The 10,256-nt window shown below is 33.0% G+C and overlaps 2 protein-coding genes across 2 annotated transcripts; both read left to right on the top strand.

Moving 5' to 3' along the window:
- Positions 1-3,220: 3,220 nt before the first annotated feature.
- On the top strand, positions 3,221-5,771 carry LOC113363330 (zinc finger CCCH domain-containing protein 3). The gene is made up of 7 exons (XM_026605825.1): positions 3,221-3,352; positions 3,420-4,188; positions 4,260-4,405; positions 4,472-4,574; positions 4,673-4,795; positions 4,860-5,055; positions 5,419-5,771. Exons 2-7 carry the CDS (start codon positions 3,428-3,430, stop codon positions 5,764-5,766), a joined length of 1,677 nt encoding a protein of 558 aa, XP_026461610.1. The 5' UTR covers positions 3,221-3,352; positions 3,420-3,427; the 3' UTR covers positions 5,767-5,771.
- A 528-nt stretch (positions 5,772-6,299) lies between these two features.
- LOC113380307 (hexamerin-1.1-like) lies at positions 6,300-8,381 on the top strand. The gene has a single exon (XM_026619645.1). The coding sequence runs from the start codon at positions 6,300-6,302 to the stop codon at positions 8,355-8,357; it is 2,058 nt and encodes a 685-aa protein (XP_026475430.1). The 3' UTR covers positions 8,358-8,381.
- Positions 8,382-10,256: the final 1,875 nt, after the last annotated feature.

The following is a 10,256-nucleotide window of genomic DNA, read 5'->3' as shown; positions in this document are numbered from 1 at the left end:
CAGGTCCAGCCGTTTCGGAGATACGGAGCAAAGAGTGCAGAAAATAGACATTGAGTTTTTGAGAGAACTAAGCGACCGATTTAAATTCTTCAAAGAACTTTCTGCTTGTTTCAACATAATAATTGCTTTTGGAAAAAAAAATATTTCAAATAATTCAGATATTAATTTTAATTCTGACTAAAGTTATATAATATATAATTCTTATGAATATTAGACAATGTTACAATTTTTATAATAATCTATTTGAAAACATTTAATATTCCTCGAACATTTCGTTAAGGTACGGTAAGTTCCAGCAATTTGCCTTAAGGCACGATGCCATACACCACTAGTTTTATATTAAATCATCATAATACGGATATCATTTTATTTAGTACTATCCTTTATTTAGTACTATATTTTATTTATATTGGTACGAAACCCATAGGAATGTAAACAAAATTTATACTTATTGTTAAAATCTCTATAAAATATCTGATAATTTGATGTGCATATGTCTAATGATCATTTTTGACCGCCAGATGGCATTTTTTTTTTACTTTTTTTACTAGATCTCCGAAACCGCTAGACGTGCCTTCATGAAAATTTGATCAGTTCTTCATCTTGTTTATACAAGTAAACTGTATTTTGAATTATTTAAATCGGACGCTCCGTTCTCTTAAAAACTGAGTTACCGTTTTTGGCACTTTTTGCCCCATATCTTCGGAACGGCTAGACTTGCCTTCGCCAAAAACTAATCAGCACGTCTCCTTATCAACACAAATCGAATGTTTTTTGAATTATTCAAATCGCTTCATCCGTGTTCCCGAAATCGTCACCGAAAATTTGTATCTGAACACACATACACACGCGCACACATACACACATCCATTTTTTCTAAAGTGTGCCAAAATATTCAAAAACCTCTGAAACGTAAAGATATATAAAAATTTTCATTTTCGATTTTTTTGCGATTACTATAACTTACCCTACGGGAAGTTAATTATTCATTTTTAGTTGTAATAAAATTAGATTATACAGGATTCAGTATTATGTTCATACAAACCATATTTAACTATATTTAAAAAATGAGTGAAAATTCCTAATATAAATATTTCTATAATAAATTAAATTTGAAGTCATGATGGGTACACAATTAAAATAATTTTTTATTAGAATTACCCTTGCTTGTATATTTTTATAAAAAACAGATGAGTAATTTCTTATTCCCCATCATTGCTGCACTCCATTTAATTCACCAGATAAATATTTTTTAATATTTCAGGTAAATATTTATATAAAGCATTCCTCAAATTCTATTGAACACATATTGTAGCACTATTTCAAATTTTTTATATCGATTGATTAGATATTAAAATCATGTTTTTGTTTTCACTATACGTGGAATGTTTTTAATTAAAAAGATTATTGGACTGTTATCGACACTTTGAAAGAGAAATATCAACTGAACACGAGCATTTATCTGCTCGTTTGAGATTGTCGTTCCAATTTCAAAAGCGTGCATCTGCATTTGTATGTACTTGTACTCGAAACAAGGTCAACAATTTCAATTCAGGCATTAATGAAAATTACGAATCATTATGATACAGCATTTTCATTCTTACATAGATTGGATATAATTTTTTGTTATTAATTAACTTCCCGTAGGGTAAGGTATAGTAATGGGCCAAAAATCGAAATTGAATTTTTTTTGCATATTTCCACGTTTCAGGGTTTCTTAACATTTTGGCATACCTAGAAAAACTAGTGGGGCGCATGGCATCGTGCCTTAAGGCAAATTGCAGGAACTTCCTGCACCAAAAAAATTTTTTTTTAAAAGATAAAGGTTTTAAAAAAAATTACTTTGAAAAAATTAGATTTTTGATAAACTATAAATTTTTGAAAAAAAATATTTTTTTTTGGAAAAAGGCTTTTTGAATAAAAATGTTTTCTTTTATTTTGAAATATTTTTGAAGTTCTGAACTTTTTTTCGAAGCAATCGTAACTGCATAGAGACGAAATATCGAAGATAATTCGTCTTGAAACCCATAGGAAATGTAAACAAAATTTATACTTATTGTTAAAGTCTCTATAAAATATATAATAATTTTATGTGCATATATCTAATGAGCATTTTCGACCGCCAAATGGCATTTTTTTTTTACTTTTTTCACATGAAAATCAGTTGTTCATCTTGTCAATACAAGTAAAATGTTCTTTGAATTATTAAAATTGGACACTCCGTTCTCTTAAAAACTGAGTTACGGTTTGTGACACTTTTTGCCCCATATCTTCGAAACAGCTAGACCTGCCTATGCCAAATACCAATCAGCACGTCTCCTTGTCAAGAGCAATCGAATGTTTTTTGAATAATTGGAATCGGTTGAACCGTGTTCCTGAAATCGTCGACGAAAATTTGTATTCGCACACACACATACACACACATGTACACATGCACACACGCACACACACGCATACACACATACAAAATTTTTTTCTAAGGTGTGCCATATGTTCAAAAACCTCTGAAAAGTAAAGATATATAAAAATTTTCATTTTCGATTTTTTTGCAATTACTATAACTTACCCTACTACAAGACGTCAAAAATGGATGTGTGCATGTGTGTATGTGTATGTATGTATTTGTGGATTCAATTTTTAGTGGAGTACCGCTCAACCAAATTGAATGATTGAAAAAGCAGTCGATTCCTGTTGATGAAGATTAGTGCTGATTAGTTTTTGGGAAGGGTCGGTCCAACCGTTTCAGAGATACGAAGCAAAGAGATACGAAACGATTGTTTTCGGAGAAAATAAAATTTTGTAATTTTTTTTTTTAATTTAAAAAAAATAATAGCTTAAATAATTCAGTTTTTAATTTTGATTCTAGCTAGAATGAAATGAATTGATATATGTAAATAATTTTAACTTTGCAATTATAAATATTCGACAATGTTGCAATATTTATAATAATCTATTTGAAAACATTCAATATTCCTCGAACATTTCGTTGCGATGCGACAAGTTTCAGCAATTTGCCTTAAAAACGATGCCATACACCACTAGTTCACATTTACACGTGTTGAAATATTCATGCAACTTGCCTTGAAGCAAAATGCCTCTTAAAGTTAGTAATTACAATAATTAACATATTTTAAGAACTCCTGTAGTTAAATTTACCGCTTTTATCTTTCCGGTTGGCTAACTTGTACAAATTGATAGATTGCCTACACTGTTTCTTGTGAAATGTCAATGTCACAATCAGTTTTTGAGAAATACAATAGACCTTCTCTTGTTTTTAATTATATACTTATTGTTTGAAAGTTTTTTTATTTATTAGATATCATCATACAAAACTAAGCTTGGAACATAACATGTAAGTCAATATATTATTGTTTATAAAACTAATCTGTTATATATACAGGTGATTAATATTTTCACAGATCTAACCATGACAGATGACGGTATCAGTAAAACAACAAATCAATCCAAGAAAATTTTTATCAACCCAAAATACACAAATCATGCTGTAGAAAATGTTAATAGAAATATCCATATCAATCCAAAATTTGCGAATATTCATGTCAACCCATCATTCTCAAACATTCATGTCAATCCTTTATTTAAAGGTGCACATGTTAATCCAAATTTTAATAAACCTATTGCTCCAAACATCAAAGTTCATATTAATCCAAAACATTTTGATGCACTTTTTTCAAATGAAATTAAAAATGTGTCAGATATAAATGCTAAAGTGTCAATAGCTCCAGTACAAAAGCCTATTGTTTTAAACACTAAAGTACAAAATATAGCGCCTAAAATTGGAGGTACTGAAAATAGTGCATCAAAATATTCTTTCTTGTCGAACCGTAAACTTGTTAAAAACACTTGTAATAAGCTCATAAAGGATGTTAAAAAAGTTGAAATACAGCCAATGACTTTAATTAGTAAGTCGAAAACCAAATTAATACGTGCACCTTTACAAAATGTTAATTCCAATAAAATTTTAAATACAAATCCATTTAAATTACGGTTAAATAAAAAATCCCCCAAGAAAAATCCTGTGGTATTACTAAAGACAAGCCCGTTCAAACCAACGTTATGTTCAATGAGAAGAAAGACTACAAAATATAAATTGGATAGAAGATTAGAAAAACCTGAAACAAGTGTTATATTGTCGAAGACAAAATATGCTATAAGGCACCTGAACAGGTTTGTTATTTGTTAAAAAATTTGATTTTTTAAGTAAATAAATATAATTAAATGAATTTTATAATATATAGATCTTCTGAAAAATCTTTGGATGTCAACAAAGTGACAAAATATCGAAAAGTTTATCAAATGCCTTCAGGAAAACTTTTCAACTGCATAATTAATAGGACTACTGTTAAAAGATTTACAAAGTTGAATAGATATTCCAAAACCAATGGTATGCAGAAGTATGTTAAAATATTCTTCAAACACAAATTAATGTATTTTTTATGTCATTCTGCAGTTAATGGTGATCATGAAGAAAATCATTCTGTTATTAAAAATAGATCTGCTTATAAAGTAATTAATTCAAAGTCAAGAAAGTCTTCTACTTCAATTATTAAGAGGTATTCAATTAATAATATTAACAAAAATGAAACAAATCTGAAGGATTTTTCTATAATATACTATATTACATTACTATAATTTATATTTAATAATTTAGGGAAGCTCTTAGAATTACTAATATTCCTTGCCAAGTTTTTCGTAAGTATGGTGTTTGTAAAAGGAGTGAACAAGGGCGTTGTTTTAAAGTTCATGACAAACGACAAATCGATATATGCAAGGAGTATGTACATGAATTATTTATATTCAAAGTTTTACAAAGCAATGAGCAAACCTTTTTTTTTCAGTTATCTGGCAGGCAAATGTTCCAAATCAAATTGTTTACTATCTCATGATACAAGTGCCGCAAAGATGCCAATATGCTTGCATTATTTAGCTGGTGTATGCGGTAGAGATAATTGCATATATCCTCATATAAAGCATAATGCCAATGTTTCTGTTTGTAAAATATTTCTACGTGGTTATTGCGAGAAGGCAGAAAAGGTTTGTGTTGATACTATATTGTATGTTACCTTTCCTTCAATCATTAAATAAATTGCCTCTTGCAAATTATTTAAAAAGATAAATAACGTTATGTATTAAAATTTTATTCCGTATGTATATAATTTGCATTGGTTATCTATAATAGCATGTATTTTATTAGTTTTATTGCTCTTGATAATTTTGTTTGGTCTAAAGTGTTAATTAGCTTGGATAAGATAAAAAAAATTATAGATTATGAATTCATTGGTTTGTAAATATCAATGATAAGTCTGAAGAAACTATAATTTTTTAAAATAAAATGTAACATATTTCACCAAATAATTTTTGAATGGGATTTTAATCAAGAAATCTATTGCTTTACAGTGCAAATATCGCCATGTCTTTCTTTGCCCTGACTTTGCCAAAACCAACAAATGCCCTAGATCAAAATGCCCTTATCCGCATGCAGCTAGAAAAAATACATCTAAGGCGAGATTATATAAAAAGCAAGTAAATAAACGAGAATCTGTCAAAACTGATGATAAAATAAAGGAAGAAAAAGATTTGACAAATCGTTACTATGACAATTCCGATACAAATACTGTTAAAGATATTCTAGAACATGGTAATACACTTAGTGACAATTCAGACGTAAGTATCAATGATAATGATGAAGTACATACAAATAAAAGACCAGCACTTGGAATATTGCCATCTTATATACCACTTTAATAAAGACAGAATAAATATATTTTTAATAAGAAGCATTTGTTTTATTTACTTGTATTGTTTTTTCATGGATTTTCAGAATTATTTAACATGTTTATGTTCAACGTTTTTCCATCACAAAAATTATTGTATTGACTATTGCACAAGTATCTGCTATCTTTTGTCACTGTGTTATACAAAATATGAAAATTGATAACCTTTAACTTAAAGACTATCGACCAAAAGATTTTGTTTATAAAAATAATTTATATATATATATATATATATATATATATATATATATATCTGGCTTTTGAATAAAAAATAGTATTTTATATAAATATTTATTGTTATCAAATTTTAATTATGCAAGGCTAATTACTATATAAATTTACAAAATTGTATTAAAACTGTCTTGATTAAATGCATAAAGATAAAATTTAATTGCATTGGAAAACAGATAATGTGTAAAATTATATGTATATAAGCACCTGTTTCATGCTGTTTTGAGCATACTGCAAATTGTGCAGTCCAACAGATCCGACTAGAAGCGAATCATGAGGGCCCTGAGCATTGTTGTGTTGTCCGCCTTAGTTGCCGTGGCTTGCGGTTTCTTCGTGCCAACCACCCATGGCAAATACAAGGTGGTCGACAAGGAGACCTTGGTCAAGCAAAAGGCCATCTTCGAAGTATTGCACCATGTGTTCCAAAAGGATCACTACGACGAACACTACAATGTAGGACAAAGCTACACATTCGAAGGCAACTACGACCATTACACCAACGCCACCGCCGTCAAGGAATTCGTTCACTTGTACAAACACGGACTTCTCCCCAAGGGAGCCGTCTTCAACGTGTACAACACCGTACACCGCCAAGAAGTCGTCGCCCTCTTCAACGTATTCTACTATGCCAAGGACTTCGAGACCTTCTACAAGACCATGGTCTGGGCTCGTGACCACGTCAACGCCGAACAATTCGTTTACGCTTTGACCGCAGCCGTGTTCCACCGCCACGATTTGCAAGGAATCGAATTGCCCGCTCCTTACGAAATCTACCCTCACCACTTCGTCAACTACGAAGTAATCACCAAAGCCTATCAACACAAAATGGAGAAGACCCACACAAACGTCGTGATCCCCGCCAACTACTCCGGATGGTACGTCCAAACTAGCGAAGAACAAGAATTGACTTACTTCACCGAAGATGTCGGCTTGAACTCCTTCTACTATTACTTCCACATGGACTACCCCTTCTGGATGGGAGGAGAACATTTCACCTTAAACAAGGACCGTCGCGGAGAATTGTACTTCTTCACCATCCAACAATTGTTGGCCCGTTACTACTTGGAACGCGTATCTCACCAATTCGGAGAAATCCCCGAATTATCTCACGACTACGTCTCCGAGACCTCTTACTACCCCACCATGCACCACTTCAACGGATTGGACTTCCCAGTACGTCACGAAGGACACATCTACAACTACTCTGAATACTACCACGAGTACGTACAACACGCCCACGACTACGAACGCCGCATCCGTGATGTTATCGACTACGGATTTGTTGTATTGCCCGACGGCAGCCACTTCGATTTGACTAAACCCGAGGCCATCAACGTACTCGGCAACTTGATCAACAGCAACCCCGACAGTTACAACACCCGCTTCTACAAGAGCTTCATCGGCGTATTGAAGGTCATCCTCGGAAACTCCTTCGACACCGTCGACTACTACCACCAATACCCCAGCGCTTTGGAATGCTTCCACACCGCTATGCGCGACCCTGCTTTCTACCAAATGTACAAGAAGGTTGTCAAATACTACTACCAATTCAAATCTCACTTGCCCAGCTACACCCACGAAGAACTCGACTTCCAAGGTGTCAAGATTGAAGGTGTTGAATTCGACAAATTGGTTACTTACTTCGACAAATACGTTTACGACATCAGCAACGCTTTGGTTTACTCCGAAGAAGAATTCGCCAACAAGGAAGTGTACCATCCCGTTAAGGTCAGCCAAGAACGTTTGAACCACAAACCATTCACCTACAAGATGAACGTCGTCTCCGACAAAGAAACCGATGCCGTCGTCCGTGTATTCATTGGACCCAAATACGACGAGCACCACAACGAATTCAGCTTCGAAGAGAACCGCGAAAACTTCTTCCAAGTCGATGTATTCAAATACCATTTGAAATCCGGCAAGAACGTCGTCGAACGCAAATCCGAAGACTATACTTTCTTCGTCAAGGACCGCACATCTCACTACACCCTCTACAAGCAAGTCATGGGAGCTTTGAGCGGCCAAGGAGAATTCCACTTCGACAACACCGAAGCTCACTGCGGTTTCCCCGAAAGACTGATGATCCCCAGAGGTACCAAGGGCGGTATCGAATACCAATTCTTCTTCGTCGTATCTCCCTACCACGCTCCTGCCACCACCCAATACCAAGGATTCGACCCTGTTGTCTCCTGCGGAGTTGGCTCCGGTGCCCGTTACGTCGACAGCTTGCCCTTGGGATATCCCTTCGACCGCGAACTCGACGTCACCGTTTTCCCCACACCTAACATGTACTACAAGGATGTCACCATCTACCACAAGGAAACCTACTAAGGAAACGCCTGATTATCTCCTAAGCTTCATAACTCAATCGTAACAAATATATTATTTAAAAATGCAGACAATGTCCTTATTTAATTAAGAACTTTTACTATTTTCAGAATTTAATTGCAATAATTTTTACCATTATAAATATCATTATCATTTTACAATGTAATTTATAGCTGTTTGACCTCATTGCCAATAATAAGCAAATACAAATAATAAATATCAAAGAAACTAGTTGTTTTTAGACCAAATCAAATTTAATGTTTTTTTTTTAAAAAAAACATACATCTACTTCAAAATAATAAATTTATAAATTTAGATGTAAATCTCACACGATTATGTGGCATGCTCTGGATTAGGTAAACCATCCGGTTTCCTAATGTTATCGACTCCTTTCACTCACACACTGCAGACCTTACAAACTCGCAATCAGTAAGTTATTTTATATACTATTTTTTTGAACATAAGAGCAAAAAAACGTACATACTTATTTTTACTTCGCAAATCATGTAGCTTAAGTCGTTCCTGTGCAAATTTCCACACTCTTACCATTTTAACCCTTCGCGGACGGTTTGTAGTAAACTGCCGCAACAGTCATTTAAAATTGCCAACGCATATTTTTGGCACTTCAATTCAAATTTTGGTACTTCTCAAATACTGGACATATATTTTATATATATACATATATATATATATACAGATTTTGCACAGGATAAATAAAATGTTTATATGTTTGTAAACTATTCTGTTTGGTTTATTATCATTGAGTTCCTCGGCCATCGACTTGTATTTAAATGAAACACATATATATGCTCTTTGGTCAGGTTGATGATTTGTGTAAAACGCATATATGCGGCGCTCGTTCTTAAATAGTTGAGATAACTGTTTTATGAATTATTTATGGAAAATACAATCCAATATTTTCATTCAAAGTTGAAAACGGCAGGTCGGTTCATGAAGATACAACGGCTGAATCAGAGGCGAAGCGCACCTTGTCGGGGCCCCGTATTAAAATTTGTTTGGGGGGGGGGGGGTCTTAAAAAGATTTTTTTGTACAAAATATAAAAATGCGCAAAGAATATTTATTTATCAATCTAATTATTTATCTATCGAATATTCTTTAATTTTCTGAATTTTTCAGATTCCAGATATATATTCACTCTCCTTGCCTTTTTTCGAAAAGCTAAATTATTAAGTCACCAACTAGTTCCAGGTTCGCTGGATCGATTCCCGGTACCGCCGTAGCCCGACATCAGGCAACTTTGATGTCAAATTTCCACTTGAGGTTATAGATCTCAAATATAGCCTCAAGTGAAAATCGCCTCTTGTGGGTATAGTTGCATCTATAAAAAGTCAACAAATACTTCGAGTATAGAAAATTAATCAAACCTGGACTGGACAACTACTGGGTTGCCATCCATTCATATAATAAGAAAATGTCAAAACAATTACTCAATGTCTCAAGTGTGACAGATTGTAATTAAAAAGAAATAAATAAAAAAAAATATTAAGTGATCTTTAGATTTTCTAAAGTTTCTGTTTCTAGGAACAATAGTGTTGTTCTAAACAGGTCTGTCCTAAAAGTTTTTACGTAATTTTTAATTAGTTGTAATTATGAAAAATTTCTTTTAGCAGTTGCGATTGTATCTGGAAGGGTCAAGAATAAAATGCATACTGTTATTACATTGGAAAAATTGGATGCCAGCCTATTGCAACTATCATTGCACCTTTATGAAATAAATTTCTTAGATTTCCGTATTCAAACCTATTTCTATAAGCATCAATTGGTCATGATCATATGAGATATCTTTACAGTATTCAGTTGATAGTTTTCCGTAAACGTTTATTATTTCTAGATTTCAAAAAGACGAAAGTTACTAGTCGCAATGGTTTTGAAATCTTTAT

The sequence above is a fragment of the Ctenocephalides felis genome, unplaced genomic scaffold, assembly GCF_003426905.1.
Source record: "Ctenocephalides felis isolate EL2017-DRISC unplaced genomic scaffold, ASM342690v1 CF-g0.4_SCAFFOLD_00845, whole genome shotgun sequence".
Classification (NCBI taxonomy): Eukaryota; Metazoa; Arthropoda; class Insecta; order Siphonaptera; family Pulicidae; genus Ctenocephalides; species Ctenocephalides felis.
Note: the sequence above shows the minus strand (reverse complement) of the source record. Positions and strands in the feature narration are given on the sequence as shown.

Excerpts from the sequence above, each read along its gene's own strand:
- LOC113380307 (XM_026619645.1), top strand. The coding sequence starts at position 6,300 with ATGAGGGCCCTGAGCATTGTTGTGTTGTCCGCCTTAGTTGCCGTGGCT.
- LOC113363330 (XM_026605825.1), top strand. The coding sequence starts at position 3,428 with ATGACAGATGACGGTATCAGTAAAACAACAAATCAATCCAAGAAAATT. Across the intron at positions 4,406-4,471 it reads TAGATATTCCAAAACCAATG|TTAATGGTGATCATGAAGAA; the intron begins GTATGCAGAAGT and ends GTCATTCTGCAG. Across the intron at positions 4,796-4,859 it reads CAAATCGATATATGCAAGGA|TTATCTGGCAGGCAAATGTT; the intron begins GTATGTACATGA and ends TTTTTTTTTCAG.